This window comes from Porites lutea, chromosome 6 (genome assembly GCF_958299795.1).
Source record: "Porites lutea chromosome 6, jaPorLute2.1, whole genome shotgun sequence".
In the NCBI taxonomy this organism is placed as follows: domain Eukaryota; kingdom Metazoa; phylum Cnidaria; class Anthozoa; order Scleractinia; family Poritidae; genus Porites; species Porites lutea.
The window spans coordinates 13,734,052-13,759,051 of NC_133206.1; the positions used below are offsets into that span (position 1 = coordinate 13,734,052).

Consider the following 25,000-nt stretch of genomic DNA (forward strand, 5'->3'; position numbering starts at 1 on the left):
ACCCTGAAAAAAGTAAACGAGTAAACGATATACACAAAGTAATTGGTAGAAGATAGATTACCTGTAATTATATTTTTTGTTAGGTAGAGATGCTAACTGATTTCCTCAAAAAATACGTTTTTGAGTGATCAGTCAAGGTTCGTTGTAACCTCTTGGATAACAGGCAGACCGGCAGACGTGCAACCATTTCCGGCGGTAGATTGACAGCTCACTACGTTTAAAGGGACACAGTCAGCTGATGCACAAGCGCATTAGATACCATTTCTTAGCTGACTTGCATGTCACAAGATGCGCATGAAACAAAGGAGTATCCGCAATTTTTCTAAACAAACCTTGTAGAGTTGAACTAGTTACACGCCCAAATCGTGATTATAGACCCTATGCCATATCAGAGAACTCATTTTTTATATACCATTTATATTGAGAATTCACCGATGGATTTGTCCAGGGAAAGCCAAACTTCGACGAATACTTCTGAATTCGATCATCAGCAGAGGTGAGAAATGGCACGAAGTCAACATGAATCATTGTCGAAGGGCCAAGGTCTTGAAAGCTTGATTTTCCAAAAATATGTAGCCTTTTCCATCGATTTTCCAAATAACGTGTAACGATTACTTGGTTGCCAATTATATTGATTCAATTCTTTTGTTATTTTGGTAAAGGAAGGCGATTTCTCCCGCCCGGCCCCTACGCGTTTCTCACCTCTTCTCTTCATATTCCTTTGGTTACTGTTTTCAACCAAATATGATAAAATAATGTCATTGCATGAATTAAAGTTTGCCCAAAAAGAGGTTTCTGTAAAAGATCGAGGATCGAATGAAACACTAGGCAAGACCGAAGCCGATTTTGTAGACGTATCCGACGCGTACATTAGATTTCGGGCTGAGGTAAACGCTACTCAAACTGACAAAAGTAGTGGCCAGGTCAGCGCGGTTCCATAGCTGACTGTGTCCCTTTAAGTGTCATTGTCTGAGAAAGTGTTCCAGGGGCCAAAAGTTGTGGTCAACCGATTTGGCTGAAACCTGGCACAGAAGTTGGGTATAATGAGATATTTCAAAAGCCACTTTGGCTCACTTCTCTGAGTTTTAGTTTTGGAGTTACAGGGGGGGTCTCATTTTTTGCCCTTTGAGCACCAAAAATCCAGCCTTCCAGGGGGCATTTTGAAAGTGTGATAAAACCCCACTGGTAAATTGTGCTGCCAAATGAATTTGACCATGAACTCTACTATAATAGAGCTTTCAGTTCATGCATGTAACTTTGTCCTCAAGGTATTGCACAGAGAGGAGCCTGGGGCTAGAGTTTGGCCAAAATTGATGCTAAAATTACAACCCAAAATAGCCATTTTTCAAAATTTCACTATATTCACCTGCCTTCTTGCATAACTTCCAAACCTATACCACTGTTTACTTTAGTCACCCAGTTATCAAAACCAGTTGAGAAAAATTTGGCTTATTGTGGTTTATTGAATTTTTGGAACAAACACTTCATGCCCCTCTAAGGCGATGCAAAATAGAATTTTGAGCCTAATTCAGGCCATAAACAAACCAAATTGTTGACAAGAAGCCCTTATTCTGTATTTGGTAAGTGAAAATGAATTGTCAAAGCCAAATCAGTTTCGTTGTTTAGAAATACACCGATTCTTACCTTAAATTGCTCTAAAACGGGCCTCTGATCAGCGCAACAAACACATAATTTAGCAAAACAAAGGTGATTTTATTCTTTGAAAACCTAGTAACCACCATACAACACAAATGATGATGTTTTGGTGTACATATAACAATCTTTTTACAAGATGCTTAAATTTTTCTTTGATTTATAGTCAGTTTCACGTCATATTTCCAAGCATTACTCCAAGCATGGAAAGTCTCCATATTTTGTCAGGCCCATTTTTTTATATTAATTTTTTTACCAGATAAATTTAGCTTATCAAAAGGTTCGTTAACATATAATCTTCGTCTGACCTTGTAATAGCCTGAATAGTTGTTTTAAATACCCATCAGCAAAGGAGCATGACCATACAGACGTAGATTACACAGACATATACGAGCTTCAGTGAGCAGTATCGAGGTGAACTGTGATTTTCCGAGTCCTTTGGAGCTGAAAAAATGAAACCATCCATCCACGGTTAGGAGAGCTGGATAACAAAAAGCTTGTTTTGCTTTTATAAAGAAAATAACCCAAACAAAGCCTTGCATTGAGATGATGCACTTGTTATTACATCAAGCTAGCTGGCCCGCCATTTTGGACTTGAAGAGTGTGGGGACCGGACCGAGTTCCCGTCCAATCCTTCTCCCGTTTCGCGGGAATTTTTTCTGTTTTTCATCAGGTGTGTTCGGAATTCTAGAAAGCGATCTGTTTCAGGAAAAATTTTCGACGGCACTTTATTCCTTTGAAGGGGTAAATGACCAGTGCAGTGTCACGTCATTGGCTGTGCAAGAAACAGGAATGCTTCGATCCTTTGTTGTCTTACGATAGTGTCATGACTGCATGGTTAAAGCACAAGTAGAAGGGTTCAGGTGTGTCCGGGGAAGAAGAGGAAGAACTGGTGATGCCAAAGCTACAGGTGATTCAAAATATCAGTTAGGGATCATACAAGCGCACAAATGATTTTTATCGCAGACTCTTTTGCTTGAAGAAAGACAATGATATATAATTTACGATGTTGTCGTCTCAAATTGTTTGTTCACATGGTTGATTGATTCCCATGTTAATTTCCTGGGTCCTTACGAAAAGCATTAAACATTCAACAAACTCATTGCAGCAATATCTTTATATATAAAAAAATAACAATAACAATAATAGAAATAACTTGAGGGCTGTTTTTTGTCTGCTCGAGCTGTTTGTTTACATTCAGCTTGTCACGTTGGCACGCTTATCAAGCAAGGCTAAGTTTGACAATGCACAATTCGAGCCAGCTTGCATTGAAACTCCACCGGTCTCCTTTATTTGCCTGTTTTGTCGAAGACAAGTCAACTTAAAATAAGCTTAGCTACATAATTCCGCAGGAATTGTTTTAGGAATTTTGGACACGAAAAAGAATTTTAGAAAATCTCAAGAATATTAGAAAAAAATTGACAAATACTACAATTGTAGAACTTAAATAGCAGTATATATAGGAGAATACTGAATAGCAACATTTCACAGGCAGAAACGTTGAAAAAGCGTATTTATTTTTCTGTATTCCTACCAACCAAGAGAGGACTCAGTCCACCCACATGCTACAACAGAGTCTAGAGTACTGTTCACTGAGCACAACCAATCAACAGTTTTTCATCAGAGTCATCTACACTACAACTAATCAGCGGTTATACACCAAAAGAGGCCCTCGCTATCAAAAAAGAATAAAAATTTTATGAGTTTTTTTAGGGAATTTTAGAGAGTTTCAGCAGATAACACTCTTATTTAGGTACATTTTTTCATTATTCTATTAATTGAATAGTTAACATTATTTTAAATAATTTTTTAATTAAATAATGAAACAATGTTTTCTACAAATATACACAAATCTTCCGTGCTCTTCTAGAACGATTCAGGGTCAGTTCCCATTCAACTACGACATATGTGTGTTTTAGTGACATTTTCTCCCTGAAAATGTCAATTTCATTGAAAAACTTAGATGCAGCATGTTTGCAAAGATCTTTGACAAAAAGGGATTGCATGATAAGCGTGTGCGTGTGACAAGCTTAATGTAAACAAGCAGCTCGAGGAGACAAAAAACAGCCTTCAAGTTATTTTTATCGTACCTGTTTTTTTTTTTTTTTTTTTGAACAAATTAGATGAATGTTTAGTGTTCTTCCTAAGGACCCAGGATATTAACATGGGAATCAATCAACCGTAAACAAACAAGTTGAGACGACAATATCGTAAATTACATACCGTCGTCTCTAAATCTGTCTTCAGTCAGAAGAGTGCTCTAGATCACGATAAATGCCATTTGTGCGCGTATATGATCCCTAACTGATATTTTGAATCACCTGTAGCTTTGGCATCACCAGTTCTTCCTCTTCTTCCCCGGACACACCTGAACCCTTCTACTTGTGCTTTAACCATGCAGTCATGACACTATCGTAAGACAACAAAGGATCGAAGCATTCCTGTTTCTTGCACAGCCAATGACGTGACACTGCACTGGTCATTTACCCCTCCAAAGGAATAAAGTGCCGTCGAAAAATTTTCCTGAAACAGATCGCTTTCTAGAATTCCGAACACACCTGATGAAAAACAGAAAAAATTCCCGCGAAACGGGAGAAGGATTGGACGGGAACTCGGTCCGGTCCCCACACTCTTCAAGTCCAAAATGGCGGGCCAGCTAGCTTGATGTAATGACAAGTGCATCATCTCAATGCAAGGCTTTGTTTGGGTTATTTTCTTTATAAAAGCAAAACAAGCTTTTTGTTATCCAGCTCTCCTAACCGTGGATGGATGGTTTCATTTTTTCAGCTCCAAAGGACTCGGAAAATCACAGTTCACCTCGATACTGCTCACTGAAGCTCGTATATGTCTGTGTAATCTACGTCTGTATGGTCATGCTCCTTTGCTGATGGGTATTTAAAACAACTATTCAGGCTATTACAAGGTCAGACGAAGATTATATGTTAACGAACCTTTTGATAAGCTAAATTTATCTGGTAAAAATATAAAAAAAAGGGCCTGACAAAATATGGAGACTCTCCATGCTTGGAGTAATGCTTGGAAATATGACGTGAAACTGACTATAAATCAAAGAAAAATTTAAGCATCTTGTAAAAAGATTGTTATATGTACATCAGAACATCATCATTTGTGTTGTATGGTGGTTACTAGGTTTTCAAAGAATAAAATCACCTTTGTTTTGCTAAATTATGTGTTTGTTGCGCCAATCAAAGGCCCGTCTTAGATCAATTTTAAGGTAAGAATCGGTGTATTTCTAAACAATGAAACTGATTTGGCTTTGACAATTCATTTTCACTTACCAAATACAGAATAAGGGCTTCTTGTCAACAATTTGGTTTGTTTATGGCCTGACTTAGGCTCAAAATTCCATTTTGCATCGCCTTAGAGGGGCATGAAGTGTTCGTTCCAAAAATTCAATAAACCATAATAAGCCAAATTTTTCTCAACTGATTTTGATAACTGGGTGACTAAAGTAATTAGTGGTATAGGTTTGGAAGTTATGCAAGAAGGCAGGTGAATATAGTGAAATTTTGAAAAATGGCTATTTTGGGTTGTAATTTTAACATCAATTTTGGCCAAACTCTAGCCCCAGGCTCCTCTCTGTGCAATACCTTGAGGACAAAGTTACATGCATGAACTGAAAGCTCTATTATAGTAGAGTTCATGGTCAAATTCATTTGGCAGCACAATTTACCAGTGGGGTTTTATCACACTTTCAAAATGCCCCCTGGAAGGCTGGATTTTTGGTGCTCAAAGGGCAAAAAATGAGACCCCCCCTGTAACTCCAAATCTAAAACTCAGAGAAGTGAGCCAAAGTGGCTTTTGAAATATCTCATTATACCCAACTTCTGTGCCAGGTTTCAGCCAAATCGGTTGACCACAACTTTTGGCCCCTGGAACACTTTCTCAGACAATGACACTTAAATACGAATACTGTACAGTACCGCAAATGATCCCCAACCGCAAATGACCCCGAGACCGCAAATGATCCCCAAAATGGACCGCAAATGACCCTCGACCGCAAGTGATCCCTAAACTCGACCGCAAATGATCCCGTGAAAACTTGAGGAATGGAATGGATTTTATGGGACTGATTACAAAAAAGGACTGATTATAAAAAAGAAACCTTTTTCTCTCGCCTTTTAAAGAAAAAGGCAAGGAGGACGCTACATCTCAGGTCAATTTATACAAGGCGAAAAAAAAATTGAATAAATCTGAAAAGGTATGGTATTAACCGCATACTTCTTCCTTGTCGATTGCTTCAATTTTTGTTCAAGAATGTTTCGTCTTTTGAAAAATTTAAGACAGGCAGGACGTTACGCAGAAAAAACTCTATTATTTTAACGCCTAGAAGCTCAACTTTTCTACTGAGGAATATAAAGCCGGGCACCCTCTACATAACAAGAGCTTTATTGACTTTACTGATCTTTTTGAAAGCGTGAAATTAATCAGCCAGAATATTTCATTTTAATTTTTCTCTGAAATGTTAATTTTACGTGATAAACAGCAAGACATTTGTTCGTAACTTAGGTGCCCGTTACGGAACAAGGCATGATTTAACAGAAACACAAGTCAAAATGCCCCCGAACTTATCAATGTCCACAGGTTTCGATTTATTTCGAAATAGCAACTTTCTTACAGCTCATGAACGTGTTGTGAATAGTTATATCGGCGCTAAGCGGTAGTTGTTGAGTCCGAAGAGGTACAGAGACGACAGCATCAACACAACATACTTTAATACGATAGATTCATACAGCTCTCCCTCATGACAGCTCTACCGCCGGTCAGCGGTCAGTTAGTACTTCATGTTACTACATCTTCCTTTTTTTTTTTTAAGTTAACTAAATGTCAATAAGGACAACGCAGTTCTCCAGTGTCCTAAAGTGAAACTAATCTTAGCATTGTTCGATAAGTCTGTCCGGTCTTCTTAGAGCTCCTCTAGGTCTAAGGTGTGTCAGCATCGGTTCAGGCTGCAAGGGCTTGTCCACTGCTGGTTGGTCCCCAGGGACAGGTAGTTCTACATAGTCTTCTTGGCTGGCTCCAGGAGCTGAGGATACGTCTGGGTTCCTCTCTCTTGTTGGTATCGGCTCATGATTCTCATAGTCTTCATTCTGGGGTGGGACCGGAGAACTTCCCACCAGAACTCTTCTTGTCATCCGGCGGTTTCTTCTCACTTGTCCGTTTTGGGTCTGTATGATTACAGATCTTGGACTCTCGTGTGGCTTAATCACTGTTCCTTCCTCTTTTAAATCGGGGATCCAAATGCGGTCACCGGGTGACAGTTCCTTTCCCTCTACTACTTTGTGTCTATGGTCATAATCGAATTTCATCTTAGCTCGGTACTCCTTCTCTTTCCTTCTGATGTGATCACGGTCTGGGGTCTCTGGCTTTAGCTCCTCCGGGTGACAGGGGACTCTTGTACAAAGTTTCCGACCCATGCTCAATTGCGCTGGAGAGTAACCGTGGTGCAATGGAGTATCTCTGTAATTCAGGAGAGCCAATTATTCGTCATTACTCTTATTCAAGACCGCCTTCATAGTTTGGACCGCCCTTTCCACTTCACCGTTGGACTGGGGGTATCTTGGAGACGATGTTATGTGTTGAAACTGCCAGTCTGTGGAAAAGTTAGTGAACTCGTGTGAATCAAACTGGGGGCCATTGTCGCTAAATAAGATGTCTGGAATCCCATGTCGACTGAAGATCTTCTTAAGTTGCAGGATAGTCTGGGCAGAGTTTACATTCTTGGACACTTGACTTATCTCTACATCTCTTGAAAAGTAATCTACGGCTAGGAGGTAATGTTTATCCTTGTGCTAAAAAGAAGTCTACGCCAACTCTGCTCCACGGTCGTTCTGGAAACTCAGTACCTTTCATTGGCTCAATGCGTTCTCTGCGATATTTCTCGCACATGGCGCAGTTCTGCACGACTCTTGTGATGTCTTGGGAGATTCCAGGCCACCACACTGAGGAGGCCGCATTTGCACGTGTTTTGGTAATTCCTTGATGACCATCATGAAGACGCCTTAATACATCTGCCCGCAGCCTCGGAGGAATAATGATTCGTCGTCCTCTCAGGAGCAGGCCGTCGTGGAGGGAGATGTTGCCACGTTCACTCCAGTACTTAGCTATTGGCTCGTGGACTCTTCGTTTCTCTTCAGGCCATCCATTCTGCACATACTGCATCACAGTTTTAAGTGTGTCATCACTCTTCAACTCAGAACGTATCTCATCTAACCGCTGGTCGGAGGCAGGTAGGGTTACCAATACAGCATTCACATAGCACTCGACTTCGTCATGTAGGTCGTCCCATGACTTAGGCTCCTGGGCTTTACCCTCCTGGGGGGATCGAGACAATGAATCAGCTGTGTACAAGAGTTTACCAGGAACATGTGCGATGGCAAAGTAAAATCTCATGAGTCTCATCCTGAAGCGTTGTATGCGTACTGGTAGCTCGTCAATCAGCTTTGTGGAAAACAATGGAATCAATGGCTTGTGATCGGTTTCCACTTTAAATCTCATTCCGATCAAGAATTCAGCCCAGTGTTCAAGTGCCCATGTGATAGCCAAGGCCTCTTTTTCGATCTGGGCATAACGACGCTCTGTCTCGGTCATTGATCTGCTAGCATAAGCCACTGGCCTCATTTCACCGGACGGCTGCTTCTGCACGAGGACCGCACCAAGTCCAAAACTGCTGGCATCAGATGAGACCACGGTCTCCTTCTCTGGATCGTACAGTGCAAGAACTTGGTCGGATGCCATGTCTACTTTCAGCTGTCGGAAGGCTTCTTGTTGGGCTGTGCCCCACACCCACGCGTTCTCCTTCTTGAGCAAGTCTCTTAAGGGTTTCGTCGTCTCAGCCAGATTTGGGCAAAACTTCATAAGGTGGTTGACCAAACCCAGGAAACGTCTCAGGTCTGCAATGTTCTGGGGTTCTGCCATGTCGGTGATGGCTTTGATCTTGAGGGGTCTTTCCTGATTCCATCACTGTCAATGATTTGGCCCAAGTATTGCAACCTGGATTGAGAAAATAAACACTTCTCAAGGTTGAGTGTTAGTTTCCTCTCGACTAGCCTGTCAAGGACTTGCTTAAGTCGTTTGTCATGTTCCGCTTGGTCTTTCCCGATGATTAGAATATCATCCATGCGGCACCTGACCCCTTCTATTCCAGAGAGTTCTTTGTCCATCCTCTTTTGGAAATGTTCTGGGGCTGAGGATATGCCGAAGGGAAGACGCTTTAACATGTAACGGCCGAAGGGCGTGATAAAGGTAGTTAGCTTGGCACTTTCTGGGTTTAGGACTATCTGATGAAACCCTGAGTTGGCATCAAGTTTGGAGAAGACTGAGCCTTCTGTTAGGCTTCCCAGGGTCTCTTCAACTGTTGGCATTTGATAGACTTCTCGGCGGACCGCTTGGTTAAGCCTGGTAAGATCAACACATATCCGCACCCTGCCATCGGCCTTTGGCACTACCACAATCGGTGAACACCATTCTGTCGGCTCATCCACTGGTTCAATAACGTCCAGTTGTTCCATACGCTTGATCTCCTCTTGCACTTGCTTCATTAGTGGCAGTGGTACTCGCCTGGGAGTGGTCAAACAAAAGGGTGTGGCCCCTTCCTTCAATTGAATTGTATGCTCACCCTCCAATTTGCCAAGGCCTTGAAAAAGTGATGGGTACTGCTTGACAATGTCCTCCTTGGTCCCTGATTGGAGTGGATGGCTATCAGGCATTTGATGGACAGCTTTAACACTGTATGTCCCAGGGATTTCATGGATAAGACCAAGACTTCGGATGGCGGGTATCCCCAGAAGCAACTTGGATGCCCCACTGACTACGTACACTCGTTCTTTAATGACTGCTTCGTCTTGTTGGAGGTTCATGACTGCACATCCAAGGGTCTTTAAAGGAACATCTCCTGCTCCGACAAGTTCTCTGTCAGATTTTCAAAGTGTTCCATATGAAGACTTGTAGATGTGCTCAGGCATCACAGACACTTGTGCTCCTGTGTCGATGCACCATGCCAGCGTCTCTTGGTCTTGAATCTTGAGGTTGACATGCCATCCAGGGTCGGACCTACTGGTTTGAGAGTTTATTGCTGGTTCGGCCTTGGAGGTGTTTGGACTAGTGGGTGTATAAACCCCTCCCACAAATGTGAGGCTAAAGTTATCCTCGGTTGCAAGAACTTCGTTGACCGTCTTTGGAGGTACACTCTTGCATATGATAGGGAAATGTCCCATTTTGTTGCACTTGCTGCAGCATGTATCTGCCGCCAGGCAGTTCTTCTTGCCCGGGGGGTGTCGGCGGTTGCAATACCCACAGTTCCGGCCACTTGTTTGGAAGGGCTTCCTCTTGAAGTCTCGCTGGTTCCTTTGCTCTGTATCTTGACCAGCATGAGGGTCTTGCCTGTTCCCTCGCGGTGTGACGCTCTCAATCTCTGCGGTTTTTGATTCGTGTAACTCACGTTTTGTTGCTTCCTTCAAAGACAGGATTTTCACTGCCTTTTCGAGTGAAAGGGCTGCTCCCTCGTCATAGAGTTTTAGCTTGTAATTGTCTTCCTTGCAGGAAAAGGTAAGTTTGTCTCTAACTGCTTGCTCATAGAAATCGGCTGGGAACTTGCACTCAGCGGCTCTTTCCTTGACAGTCACCACCCACGAATCAAAGGTCTGTGTGGGCTCTCGTTTGAGGTGAAGCCAAAATTTCTCTCGCAGCATGAGTTGAGGATCCCGTTTTTGAAAGTATTCATCAAACTTTGCCACAACGGTCGCGTAGTTGTCGGAGTCTTCGGCTGGAAGTTTCTCTTCTCCTCCCGCGGGGTCGTCACGCTCAGGTAGGTAGGTGAAATTCGAGTAAATTTCCAAACACGGCTCGCCGATGTGGTTTAATAGCAGCCCCACTTTCATTTCATCGGGTTTCTTTGAAGCTCCAATTGCCTTGAGGTAAATTTCGAATTTTTGTTTCCATTTTCCCCACGAGTGAGCAGGATTTCCCATCGAAATTTCCAGCGGTTCCGGTGGTTTGGCGAATGGCATGCTTTCCGCCATCTTGTTTTGAACCACGTGCGTAGGATCCGCGTGAAGTTTGACCGGTCAATTCGTCTCAGTATTTGATCCGTTTCTCCGATTGGTTTGATCTCCGCAACTGTAGGCTAGTAGGAAGGTCACGCTTCTGACACCATGTTGAGTCCGAAGAGGTACAGAGACGACAGCATCAACACAACATACTTTAATACGATAGATTCATACAGCTCTCCCTCATGACAGCTCTACCGCCGGTCAGCGGTCAGTTAGTACTTCATGTTACTACAGTAGTTATCGCGTGACAAAACATCGTAGGAAACCGTCACATTCACGTACTAAAAGAAAGTCGCTTATGATTATTCGGATCCAGGAGGCACTTTGGAGAAAATTAAACAACCTAAAACCCTTATTTAGCAGCAATGAAGAGCACTGCATTTCAAAAGAGGTCAAAGGAAATGCTCTTGCATCAAAGGGCAAATCATGCCGACCAGAAACAACAATAACCAGGGGCACCCAACGACAATTTTCGGAAAATATCTGTTCGGAAGACGATTTGAGATCTAGAATTTTCGGAACATTTGTTGTAAAATTTCTTGCTTTCCTGCCTCTCCTAGGATTTTCGAACATCTAAAAAATGGCATGACTGCCTATTTTTGACCTATTTTTACCCTAAAAAGGTCACCTAGAATTTTTGGGAGCCTTTTTTCTGACTGAAATTTTCGAAAAGGTAAGTTTTGATCCCTATAATTTCGGATCACTAGACTTTCAGCTAGGAAATCCGAACAGATGAAAAAATTTTAGGGGATAAAAATATGCCTATATCTACAGTTTAAATACTAAAACACGTTTAACAATGCTATGTTTAAGTGGTTTTGACCTATATTCTCGTTGGGTGCTCCTGAATAACCGCAGAAAATGCGTGTCATGACCTCTCAGTATGAAATAAGCGGCAAAAATCACATTTGCTCAGTCAAAACGTTTTCTTCAGAGGTATAATCTACCTGCCAGAGCCGGAAAAAAGTCATTGGAACAAGCAGTATTTTAGCATGAGGTAAAAGTCGTGTTGCCTACTGACTTCGTTTTTACGCTTAAATGATTTTTTCATTCAGTTTTTATTCATATATTTACTTGAGAAGTAAAATTTAGCTTTTAATCTGACTTATTGTAATAATAATTAATCGACACGATGATCCACTAACTTGAGTCCAAGTCATTCCTATTTTTCTTTCGGGATCATTTGCGGTCGACTTTGGGGATCACTTGCGGTCGAGGATCGTTTGAGGTCCATTTTGGGGATCATTTGCGGTCTCGGGATCATTTGCGGTTGGGGATCATTTGCGGTACTGTACAATACCAAGTGATCTACTAACTGAAACAATGGGTGCTTCATTAGCATAAAAGATTGTCTAAAAATGTTGATCGATAGCTGACTTTGTGAATATCTAACTGACCAACAGACCAACTGGCTGACTGAATGACTGACTAATTAACCTAACAACTGTCAGACTGGATGACTGACCGACCAACCCACTACCTCAACGATCGGTATTGACTGATAAAACAGCTAACTGAACAAAATTTTGAACACCTGACAGATTGACATGAGAGCAGGCTAACTACCTGACTGACAGGAAGATGAACGATGGACAGTCTGACTGTCTGACAGGCCGTTTGAGACGGTTTCTTAAAGTTCAAACTTAAAGGTACCTGATCTGTCACTACGAATTCTGCTCCTCCACCGATAGTCAAATTGTCCATTCCGCTGATCAACCCTTCCAAAGAAATACGGGGATAAAATAGATCCTTAAGTAGGACATCACGAGGTAGATGAAGAAAACCCTCGTTATAGATATGGAAACTAGAAGGAAACAACCTTGGTGCATTATTTACATACACGCGATTCTTCTTTGAGACGTGAATAAACCCTCCAAGGTCACCTTCAAGTCGTTCAATATTAAGTGTAAACGTTGGCCTCAGATGATAAATTGCAAAATGGCTGCCTCCTCGAAGCTGTAGCAGGTTAATGGTAAACTCCTCCATGTGCTCTGCTAGGAGCCACGCCCTTCCACCATCATTGGATATATCCCTGTAATTGGATATGTATAGTTTAGAAGCACGGTAGCCATTGTTATCGATAATCAATGTCTTGTGCGTTTTATTCTGCGAGAGGTAGACGGTCCCAGGTCCACCAGCTTCGCTTCGGCTTGCTCCTCCGTGCGCCGAGAATTTCCCGGCAAATCTTGTGCTCTCGTAATGAGCGGCAATGCGGCCTCCAGCCCCACCTCCAGCGTCACCAAATGATGCACGCGCGACTTTTCCACCATCGGCTGCTATCTTTCCTTTTCCCAGGAACAACGTTGATTGGATAAAGATGCTGCCTCCACTCCCACCTCCAGTGCCTTCACTGACAGCTGAGTAAGCAGACGCATCGAGAAGACCGTCAATTTGAGCAATGTGTGATGCGAAGAGTTTGATGGCCCCTCCTCCTGAACTGCCAGGCTAAGACGAAGAAACGCATATTAAACTTGAGCTACTACAACACGTTCGCTGTCTGGTGCTAAGCAAAAATAGGGTGAAAATTTGGACACAATAAAAACATTAAATTCATAGTATTTCCCTTGATTTTCCAAAGTAACTTAGTGATTGTTTTGATTTTGCAACGTGAAAAAAATTTTTGGTTAAACTTAGAGACTAATCTTGACTAAAAGCCAGCTACCTGCATTCGCTTTAAGTTGTCAATCGAGTGCATTGACCAAATTGATGACATGAATTTGTCTTAAGAAAAATTAAATCTCGCTATATACTACTCTTTCGATACAACCTCTTTTACCGGATGAAAGAAACGAAGTTGATAGGTTTTCTCTCTCCTTAACACTGTCCAATAAATTGCACAGGCAAAAGTGAGGGATGAAGTCATTCTTACCAAATTCCGATATCCTTGCCCTCCCCCACTTCCAAATTCCAGCGGCATCTCAAAGGATCCATACGCCTTTCCCACAATCGCCTGTCTGGACGTCTGTCCACCAGCGCCGCCATGCCCAGCACCAGATGGAGTAGTGGAAGATTGATGGCCTGGTTGCTCACCTTTCATCGAGGAAAATCCTCGGCCGCGTGCAGTGAAAACACCGCCAATGTCGATAAAGATGTTATGCGCCCGTAGGTGCACTTGACTAACTTCCATCGACGCGCCTGCGTTGATTGTGAGCTCCTTGGTAAGATTGACCGTTAACTTTGCAGGTACGACAGACCTTTGGTAAAAGGTTCCCCCGTTAAGTATAGTTATACGGTTTAAAGAAATGGCCCCTTTTGTTGGGTAGTTGACATGCGCGTCAGGGGTGACATCAAACCGACTGTCAAGGGAAATGATGAGGTTTGAAATTCCAACTAATTCTGATTCCGCGTAAATCGATGATTTCTGGAGGTAAACTTCATATGGGAGGTGTACCTTTGAATCCTGCAATCACAAAAAAAACCATTAATACACATTTGTTTCTGCTAACCCACGACTTACACAACCCAAAACGTGATATGACAAGCCCAAATAACAGAATAGTGTAAACAGACTAAGCATAGTCTAATTAAGGCAATTGTTGTTCACAAAAAGCCGAAAAAGAAGAGTGAAAAACCCATGCCAGTAAAGCCTCTTTAAAATGTCTCAGTATCGTCGCAACATTTGTTAATACGTCGATTACACCGTTTCACAACCTTTCAACGTTGTTTTAAGATGTTATGACGTGGCTGAAATGATGTCTTGACATGGTCTCAGCCATTTGTTATTTTCTCCATTTGGTGAGGCCTTATGGCCAGCTCTCTTAACTTGATTGGCCACTCGAAAGAGTAAAAGATCTGCCTTTTCTTTGTGATGATAATTATGATTGGGAATGTCCAGAGAGTTGAACACAGTATGGCCTTAACGTTTCCTCGTCATGAATCAACAAAATTAACAGCAAATGCATTTTGAAAGAATTCGGAGCTATTCTGAGCCGTTATCACGAGGGCTGCTTACGAAAGAATGTCATTTGGCCTAGGTATCATGATATCTACCGCCCCTGGAACCTTTCCTGTCAGTCAGTTGGTAACATGGTTATCCGTTGTGTCACAAATCAAAAGCAGAGAATAACCATGGATCCTAAGCCTACCTGATATGTTCGGAGGGTAAAAGGAATCACTGAATTGTTACTAGCATCCAGATACAACTCTTGCTGTCCTCCGATATGAATTGTAGCCGTAAAATCTCCTTTGTGTTGATTCAGCTTAATTGCCATAGAACCAGCATTATTCTGAATAGCGAGGTGAGCGTTTCCTCGAACATCCAACTCATCCATCTCCCATGTTGTCAGCCCGGGCTTGTCAAACACCAGCCAAGTTCTTGAGGAATCTTGGACAAGATTTGAGGCGTGAAACGATGACGTCGCGCGGCCGACAAATACCTTAAGTTCGCTTAATGCAATGTACGATTCCAATCTCGTTAAAGTTACAGTGAACTTTGATATCAAGTCTTCTATAACCACATCATTGTAAACAGACGTATCAAAACAGCCTGCAAAGGACCTAACATCTTTGGTTCTGAGTTTTACACCACTGCTTGGATGGTCTGTTGACAGGCTAAAGCTGACACGATAGCCATTATGACAGTACTGGAGAAGAAGAAAAGAAAAATGGCATAGTTATACTTCTTTATTTTAGAACTTTGCTGTTTAGTTTCAAAACCAGTCGTCACTAGCATACACATGTTTTCGTTCATTACGCCGGTTACATGCATTAGCCTCGCAATCTGATGTTCTATTCTTCTTCTTCTTCTTCTTCTTCTTCTTCTTCTTATTGATTATATTATTATTATCTGCTAAGTGAATAATGATCAGAGCTTTTACTTTGGTTTCCGTTTTATAAACGCAAATTCAAACACTTCTTGTCCTTCGCTCTTCACAGAAACAAATCAGCCGGGAATTCGGCTACCCACTGCCAGGTTTGGGGAAGCCATTAAATTAAAATTAGTAGTACATTTAAACATAATCAAGGACTGAAATACAGACATCTACATACCGGATAAAGCCTGATATGATGGATGAACATGATTCTTGGTAAAGTGACAGTTATCACCACATTGGTGTATGAAGACCGAACTATGTAAGCGTTTTTTATGTCTCCATCGCACATCCGGGATAATGAATAGTAGGAGTTGTGTGAGTAGCTTTGAGTGGCTCCATTGGATGAGAACTGAAATCCACTTATGCTGGTGTAAACCTGCGAATAGTCCCTGTACATGGAACCGGGATGAAGCTTTACCTCTTCTACCTATGGAAATAATTAATGCCCCGCTATAAGATTTAATCACAGAAATTTGATGTTTTACCTCTGTGGTCTGCTTTCGCCCGAAAATAGGTATTTTTTAGTTTATTCATTTAAGAGAGCTTCAAAAAAAATAAAGATGTATAACACAATGTGTGTGTGTTCTGTCCAAAATAGACATTCAATACACTTCGAAGCTTTTTCTTTGTTTTTTGTAGTTGAGAGTGAAACAAAGTGTTACATAAATATAATGCCGCGTAAAAATGGAACGCGACACCTCTTCCTGAACCGTACAAAAAATTGAAACATAGCACGCTGCTACGAATACGTATTATGTTAGAGTGATCTTATGTATTATGCTCCGACGACAAAGCTAGTTAAAAGGACTTGCACGAAATAAGCAAGGAAACGATTGCAGTTTTCAGTCAAGGTCAACCATCTATCGTGTTCCGGTTACCTGGTTAATTCGTTCGGTCAGGGGTGGTCGGCCTTTGTTATCCACTTTCAGCGTTCGGTGCGCACGCTCAGAAGTGTTTCCCGCCTTTTCCACGTACACAGTTCCTGCTGCACCATTCTCTACATCGCCTTTTCCACCAGCAGCCTCAAGGACGCCATCAAAAAATCCTCCCCGGTAGTACAAGGCGATTCGTCCTCCTGAGCCCCCTCCTCCTCCTCTCGTCGGATGGCTATATCCATTTCCGCCATTGGCCTTGAAATAAAGAAACAAAGACAGCTTATAACAAATTCACTTTACCAGAGTGGGCGATTAGCTCATTACTGGGCCACCAATCTGAAACTGTTTTTTGTTTTTTAAGTTTTCGCTCTCAACCAATCTACTGAACTAACTCGATTGGTTATCACACTTTTTCTAATATGACTCTTGACTTAAGATCATAAAGTCACTCAAGATTCACCACCGTGTAGAGCGCTACATGTAACAACGACAAGGGTTTTCTCCTGATGACTTCAATATGATGATTGTTTAATTGCTGGCTGGAATATAATCATTATTGTAAGAATCCATAGTTAATTGAGTGGAATGGTTATGAAACCTGTCAGACTTCTTTGTTATTTGTTTGCGTGGGCCTGAAAGTGCACAACGTTCGAAAGCATTCCTTTGGACCAATAAAAACGTTGCATTAATTTATTCCATAAGAATTTGCCAACAGAAACAAAAGATTGTACACTTTCAGGGTGCTTCCAACATGCAGCACTGTTGTTTTTATCATTGATGTTTGCCGCTTTTCATAACCATTATCCTCTAACAACTTTGAAGAATCACAGTAAAAATAAACTTGTTTGTATGAGACCTGGACGGTTCCACTTCCTTCAAACATCTTCGTCCTGATGAGAATACTTCCTCCACTACCTCCCCCAGCGTATGAGGCAACATAGTTGTCTCCATTAGCACTCAACGTTCCTTCAATGTCTAAAGTGTCACTGATGTTGAGGAAGAAAATTCCTCCGCCGCGGCCTCCCAGCTGTCCACTTCCTCCCTTACCACCACTGCTACCTGTTAAATACAACAGCAAACATAAACGTGAAATAAATCGTGTTAAGCCAAGCGTGAAAGGAGCTAGAAGGGAGGACTTCCTCTGAAGTGGCTCAACACAGATTTAGGAAAGCCTCTAAACACTTTATCTCAATGCCACGGGAGGGAGCAAAAGTTGCACCAAAAAATATGTACGCTGGGTCAACCAGTAGTTTCCAGTATCCTAACATGCTCGACAATCTTTTGCTGCCAAGTGTGTCTAAGGTACATGATGTAAGAAAGTTTCATCGCCGATCAGCATCATTGTGATTAGGGCTCTAGTTGTTTCTGTTCAACAGAAACTAGTATAGCTATACAAGTATTTTTGGTATCACTTACAAAAGTCAAATGATATTTTTTTTTTATATGTTTTTTTTTTCAACGAAACCTCTTGTTTAGAGTGTTCTTTAGATGAATATCAAAAGAAATTTCGTTGTTTGGTGTACGTTGATAAGCTAGGTGATTGTCCAAAACTAAAGCCAAAACCAACTTGCTTGCGCTGTGTTCTTCCGCGTTTGACGCTGCTTGAATGTACTTTGTTCAAATTCATAGTTTTTCATGTCATCGCCTATCCCTATTGGAATTGGGCAAAGTTATTACTGTGGATTTGGCTTTGCGACTGTTAGGTGTAAAAAAAATCTCGAATCACAGTGGTGACCTTAGTTGAAAGTCATTACATTGTTAAACTTAAGTTCTTGTAACTCTCTTTTGAATGTTCAATAACGTTTTCACAAAACGATAAAACATGACAATGGTAATATCCCATTCACGACATCTTTTACTTAGATCTTACCAAATTCGTTTGGTTCTGTAATGGACCCATAAGCGCCTCCAGTGGTCACTTGACTCACTGCGCGGCCACCCAGTCCTCCATGACCCCCTCCAGATCCCCCGGCGAATCCTGGAGACGGATAGTCAGCACCAGGCCCCTTACCTATTAGATCATGTATAGCAATAAGATTCAATTTTTACTGTATAAAATAGTAGGTAATACCATCAACTTATTTAGCATCATCTCCTGGGTAGCCTGCGTTGTGGAGGTTTTGTTGGACAGCGATGAAGAAAAATTAGTGGTGCTTTGAGAATGAACAGTAACTTTCCTTCGCGTGTACGACAGCTCATTTTCGTCTTCCTCGCACTGAGACGAAATCGCCAGCATAGTATATCCTTAGCATGCATTTAGTCTAAGCAGATGTTAGTGATACTAAGTAAATATGAACGCTATAGACCCTGCAGAAACTGTTTGCATTGAAAAGTGTAGTGGGAAGAGGCAAAGAACAATGAAGTAATAATCACAGTGGTTTGCAAAAAAGATCAATCAATTTAACGACCCCAAAATACAGATAATCTTACAGACGGAGACTTACCATCGTAAACAAAGTTCTCTCCTTTCAGTGTAGCCCACACAGTGGCTAACGCATCAATGGTAAAATTCTCAACGTATACATGAAGGTTAACCGCTGTAAATGTTCCACCGCCAAACACCTGCATGGATGTTCCGCGGAATTCACGCACTCGCTCTTGATTCGTCACCTTCATGATGCCCTTGTTTCTCACTTGGATTGTTTCAAAGAAAAACGTCTGGAAAGTTAACAACAGCTATGTTTGATAAAGAAATGACCCTCAACATATATTTCCTACCTCCTAACCGATATGCACATTGAAAAAACCATGGCACCTTCCATATAATTCTACGTACATGGCTATCATTAAGAAGCCTTTGGCAAGGAAAAAAAGTTTTACTCCGAAAAACGCTGTTGTTCACTGTCCACCTAGGATTATTATCAAACTTTTGCATAACTATAGATACTTTTGCCATGCGCTAAAGCTTGAAACTATTCAATCTTATTGTGCCAGAAAACGAACTAAGACTTCTCTAAACGTTTTACCATTTTTATTGTTCTTTTACAAACCTTGGTAGGTTTTCCTTCGGTGTCATACATTTCCTTCATACGAATAACACCGTCATCAACCACAGTAATATTTTGGCATCTTTTCAACACTCCATCAATCTCAACTGTTATCCCGGCAACCAGCAACTCGCCTTGCATTGTAGTCAGTGCCCCTTGGTAAATGATCATATCCATAGGAAGGTACGACTGTAGGGACAGGAACGTCTGGTTGAAGCCTAGGTGAATTCTTCCGGTTCTGTTTCAAGTAAGTAAAAAGCATGAGTAAAAGAAAACACTTGAGTGTTTGGCGCGCTGCAAGCAGGACAGGAAGCCAAAAAATGCTACCCACGACCTCCCAAGAACTCCTTGGAAACTGTAAACAATAATTTACACCTGTTGAATGACATCCATAACGAAACCAGACTACGCCTTGAGGGTGAGTATAAACAAGCGCAATTGATAAATCACCACCGTCGGTCAATGGATTTTCATGATCGGCGATGATTGTGCAAATTAAATTTTGACAAGAGCGCTTAAATAATATATATCATAAGTACCTGTCCCCTTGCATTTGACCGATCACAATTGATATGCGTGCTTTGGTGTTCAGCGGGTTAACAATAGCGAGCTGCGCTCCACCGTACAGTTGTAACTCGTCCAATTCTACGTCAGTTCCATTAGTTTCCAGATCGCTATCATCCAGCGTAAGCCACATCCTGCTTGATCCTCCATGACTGAAATCACTGTAGCTTGCGCTGAGGTTAGCTCCGGGAGATCGAGGGATCCGTCCCATCGCGTTTGCGTACAACGTCCTATTTCGTGTCCATTTTGTGCCATTAGTGACTTCATCAATAACAACTCTTTCAGAATGGGCTGCTTCATCAATGCGGTCATGGCCATAAGTGGCATTCATTCCAGGCACATTTTCAAGAAAGACTGTCCCTGGTCCGCCAGGCTCATATGAACTTGCGCCACCCATACCAAGATATCGTCCAAGGAAGTGGTTCTCTCTATAGTACAAGCAAATACGACCTCCCCCACCTCCACCCCCATAGGAGCCATCTCCGTCGCCACCAGAAACATCGAACTCTCCATCGCCGTGAATTCGTGACGTGTATGCAAGAATACTTCCACCGCTGCCTCCTCCGCTTCGGGTAGCCCGAGCATTCCCCCCACGGGCAGACAATTGTCCGTCAACCACTAGCGTGTCATGAGCGATGATTTTGAACCTGCCTCCTCCTATTCCACCTGTGAAAGGGAAAACTTCAGCTCCACCAGTACTTCCATACGTGATGGGTCTTCGGTATTTTCCGTACGAGACACCCACTTTTGACTGACCGTGACCTATTCCACCATGACCACCATGGCCCGCGCCCGAGGAACCTGAAACGCCACCCAATCCATCTCCATGGTAACGAGATCCAGGAGTTTCACCTGCTAGGCCATTAGCTGACAGAGTAGCGAAGGGTTCGATTGTGATGTTAATGTAATCTAATGTTAGGCTGTTAGCTTCCATCTGCAAACACAGAGGTAAATAACCATTATGACTGGGACTAAATGATTAACTAGAATGCTTAACCCTTCCGTTTCTCAGGATTAACAGCGGGTTCATTTAAAAATCTTTAGAATGGACAATTAATTCTGCACACTGACCGTAGCACCACCTCTAATATCGATGTTTTTCCCAACCATTTGCGCATCCATTCTATCCTCTCTGAGTACCGCCATGTAACCATCTGTTTGGACAACCACGTGATCCAATGCAAATTGCGTTTCTGTTGAATTTTCTAAGACGAAACGACACTGCGGTCCAACGGTAAGATTCGCCATCTGACCCATCATGCCTCGCATAACGACCTCAACTTTACGACAGGTTGTACTGTTGGGGAAAGTCACAATGGATCCTTTTTGTGCCAGGAGGGAGAATGGAAGGTGACCCTCTAAGCCTGTCAAATGAACGGTCTGGGAGGGACGCAATGTCAGGATGCCACTGCTATCGCCAATAGTTTTGTCCACGCTCATCTTTACGTCATTTCCAGACATCGAAAGGCTTCCTTGACCCAGAATATGTAACTTATCAAGGACAAAAAGATGGGTTTAATGACAAACAAGTTCTCAATCTCGGTAAAATTTAATGTCAAATAAAGGAAACCGTTTTTTGTGTTGGGTACTCGGAATTACCACGAAACTAGGTAGAGATGTTTCTTTCAATTCCAATTTCTTATTAGGTCTTCAAATAATTTCTAGTCGTTCAAAAGCGTGAATTTTGTTTTGGTTTGCTTTTTCAACCCCGTTTCGTATTTGGACGTTTCCTTGTGTTTCATGTAGTACAAAACGCATGCACTTATGCAAGCGTATTCATGGATTCCTAATCTTGACTGCCGCTCCCGGGGTTGGAAAGGAACATTCAAACCAGAATAAGTTGCCAAAATCTGAAACCGTTGCTAGTCAGAACGTTGAACGCTGACTTAAATGTGAAAAACCAGCTCAATATCTATTACAAAATACAGCCACTGTGATTTAGAGTAGACAAAGGGCGCCCAAAGGGATTAGTAGGTTTTCCGTCCACTTAAGAATGCATACCTCACTAAAGTGATGATCCGTAGTCTTTTCGTCTCCGCTGACAATCCAGGCGGTGCTTGGACTCGTGTAATGTGGTTCTTGCAGGGTAGACGACGGGTTCTCACGAACAAAAAATTTAACGGTGCTAAGAGATGCATAACTTCTAACTTTCTGAAGACTTATCACCACCTTTTAATATAAAAAAATAATATCGATTTTACAAACATGTTTTATTTAGAGACTGTTTAGATTAATTATTGATTGGTTATTAATATAACTGAATAAACAAATCTGTAGTGACTATTTTAGCAGCAGGTCAATTCGCCAGCACTAAAGTCGTTTAACCCATTGCCAGCCTCATATGAATTACGATAACAAACGATTGTTTATCTGCCTATCTAAAAAACGCCAGGATAATCGTCTTCGGGACAAACGATCGAAAAGTACCTTTATAAGCGGAAAGGGTCGCGAAAATAGAGAATGGTGAAGACTATCGGGCCTACTAAAAAGCACGTTTTCGGACTTGAAATGGAAATCGGGTTTTTTTTTCCCTGTGATGTACTAGAATCAAGCCATTGCATGCTTTCTACTCTAAACGGTATAACAATCTTCTCTCATGGAATTCGTGCTCGCAACAAAGATTTTGCTCTATCCAGTCTTCTGGGCCTTTTACAGTCACATTTCTTCATATGGAAACTTCTATACGACGTAACCCCCTACCGCTAAGGTCAAAAGATTGAGTTAGCACCCAGCGGGCTGTGATTCTGCTGAACGCCTGCAGCTACAAATGTAATAATTGACCACAAATATAACAATGCCCTCAAATGTAAAATACTATCATCCAAACCGTATATACTCGAAAAAGCACCGCCCTCAAAAATAAGCACCGCGGCGCTCTTCCGAAAATCGAAAACAAAATATTCTGTTGTATTTAATCGAAACTGCGCCGCCCTCAAATCGCCTTGGCATCTTTAAGTACGAAAATCAATAAGCGCCGCGGCGCTTTTTCGAAAAATACAATATTCCAAATGATTCTGGTCCGGAGAGCGGGCGCCCCTTCTGGGGTGCGTAAATTTTCCTTTCGATTGAATGCAGTACAACATTTTTTTTTTTTGAAAGATCGCCGCGGCGCTGTAACGCTTTTCGATTTAAAAGATGCCAAGGTCATTCGGGCTGGTGCCCTTTCGATTAAATGCAATATGACAGTGTTTTTCGATAGAGCGCCGCGGCGCTTAGTTTCATGTGACTTATATTGAGGGCGGCGTTTTTTCGAGTATATACGGTTTGGATAGCACTTGCCGGTTTTTTTACATTTGTAGTCAATTTTTATTACAGCTGGGGTATGTTCTAAAACCAGGAATATTGAAAACTCAAAACAGTCCTGAAAGCCCTTGAAACCAATGGAATATACGACAGAAGGTGACAAAAAGACAAACACAAGCCCTAACGTGACCTTCCAAAAAAAGCGTTTCTTCTGTTTGCTTTATTCATTTGGTGACTTGTTTCTAGTTGTTCCTGGGTGTTCCATGTTCTGGATCCTGAAACATACGCTATAAGACCGACACCTTGCTAAGAGAGGCACTTACTGCCGATCCCAGGAGTATCCGCCCAGGGTATTTGGGGGGTAGACGTTGCCCCCCAAAATATTGTTATCATTTCAGTATATAAGCAACTATATCGGAAAAATCATCCAGACGCGACGAGGTAAGTGCATACACTGTAACATTTCTCAAAATTATGTCTATAAATGCAACAGATCTAAGAAGCTCGTGGCCTTCGCCCACTCGGGAGTTCGCCAAACGATAAATCCTAGATATAACCCTGCCGCCGTAGAGATTTGACTGTACCCTTAAATTCAAATTGATATACTGACCTTATCGCTTCTTTCTCTTACAATTAAACTGCTATATTGCCCTTGGAGGCAATTAGTCGGATTGATCCAGCCGTTAGTTCCAGCAACTTCACTGTTGTTCAAATAAATTCGCACATGATATGGCGTCCAGTGATAGGAGCTACAGTGAGGATAAATCAACATGTATTCCAAGAATAGCGGTAAAGGAAAGCGGTAGGTAATTACTGGACTGGAATACGCGGTATAATAATGAGCGGATGTCGATAAAAATAAGTTAGCCAGCCATGAGTTGTCTGTGACGCACTGTTTAGGATCCCTTGAGTGAGTTGTTCTGCAATACGGTGTTCCAGTCGTACTCAAAATAACTCCGTTTGGAGCTTGGTACACTGTTTGATAGTATGGATAACCTGTAAATTAAATATATATAAACCTTTACAACCGCCCCCCGAAGGGGAGGTGAATAGTGGTGGCTATATAACGAGACGCGAAGCGTCGAGTTATATATCTACCACTGTTCACCGACCCTTAAGAGGATAGTTGTTTTAGTATTTATTAAATCAGTTGGATAAAAATGAAAGAAAAAAGAAAAATTTTTGTAATTTAAGAACGTCACTTAGTAGGAACTTTGTTTACAATTTACAAAGATTTCGGAGATTTTGTCAAGTGCATTTTTACGATTTGTTGCAAATTCAGCATGAAAATAATTTTCTACCTACCAGTGAACACAGACAAGCCAAAGTTCGCCGCTTTCTTGGTATTTGTTTGTACTACTGCTTCACTTATCGCTCAAATGTCGTCTTCCGAAAATGTCTGGAAACGAGACGCCATCCTGGCTCCGGTCGCAAAACAGTGAATATCCAAGGATATTCCGCGTTACGGCAGCCAATTAAAACGCGCGAAAATAGCTATTTACTGATTTGGTAAATATATTATCAACCGATAGAAGATATACTTTCCCCATCAGACGAACGCATCACTCCAGGTAATAGGCAACTGATATATGAGCAGAAGATAGCTCCCACAATGATGCCCCCAGATTTTAATCCCAATGGATCTCTGTCATCATATTTTGAGCCATTTTTACAAGATAGGATATCTTAAAATTGAATAAAACCTCAAAATGAAGGGAGAGCCATAGTTTTCCCTTTTTTCAGTCTGATAATAGCGCAGCCAAAATCTCTATGCCAGATATTTTTAAAACCCC

General features: G+C 41.8%; 1 protein-coding gene across 1 annotated transcript in view; it reads right to left on the reverse strand.

Moving 5' to 3' along the window:
- Positions 1–25,000, reverse strand: part of LOC140942301 (uncharacterized) — a 145,947-nt gene that overhangs the window by 70,931 nt on the left and 50,016 nt on the right. The window contains exons 31-44 of the mRNA XM_073391256.1: positions 23,818–24,203; positions 21,966–22,133; positions 21,036–21,455; positions 19,940–20,898; positions 19,404–19,638; positions 18,858–19,071; positions 18,284–18,424; positions 17,270–17,472; positions 16,417–16,668; positions 15,714–15,965; positions 14,810–15,307; positions 13,594–14,124; positions 12,378–13,169; positions 1–3 (exon numbers count right to left, since the gene is read on the reverse strand). The exon at positions 1–3 is cut by the window's left edge and continues 265 nt beyond it. Coding sequence (XP_073247357.1) covers positions 1–3; positions 12,378–13,169; positions 13,594–14,124; positions 14,810–15,307; positions 15,714–15,965; positions 16,417–16,668; positions 17,270–17,472; positions 18,284–18,424; positions 18,858–19,071; positions 19,404–19,638; positions 19,940–20,898; positions 21,036–21,455; positions 21,966–22,133; positions 23,818–24,203 — 5,054 coding nt within the window. The remainder of the gene's footprint in view (positions 4–12,377; positions 13,170–13,593; positions 14,125–14,809; positions 15,308–15,713; positions 15,966–16,416; positions 16,669–17,269; positions 17,473–18,283; positions 18,425–18,857; positions 19,072–19,403; positions 19,639–19,939; positions 20,899–21,035; positions 21,456–21,965; positions 22,134–23,817; positions 24,204–25,000) is intronic.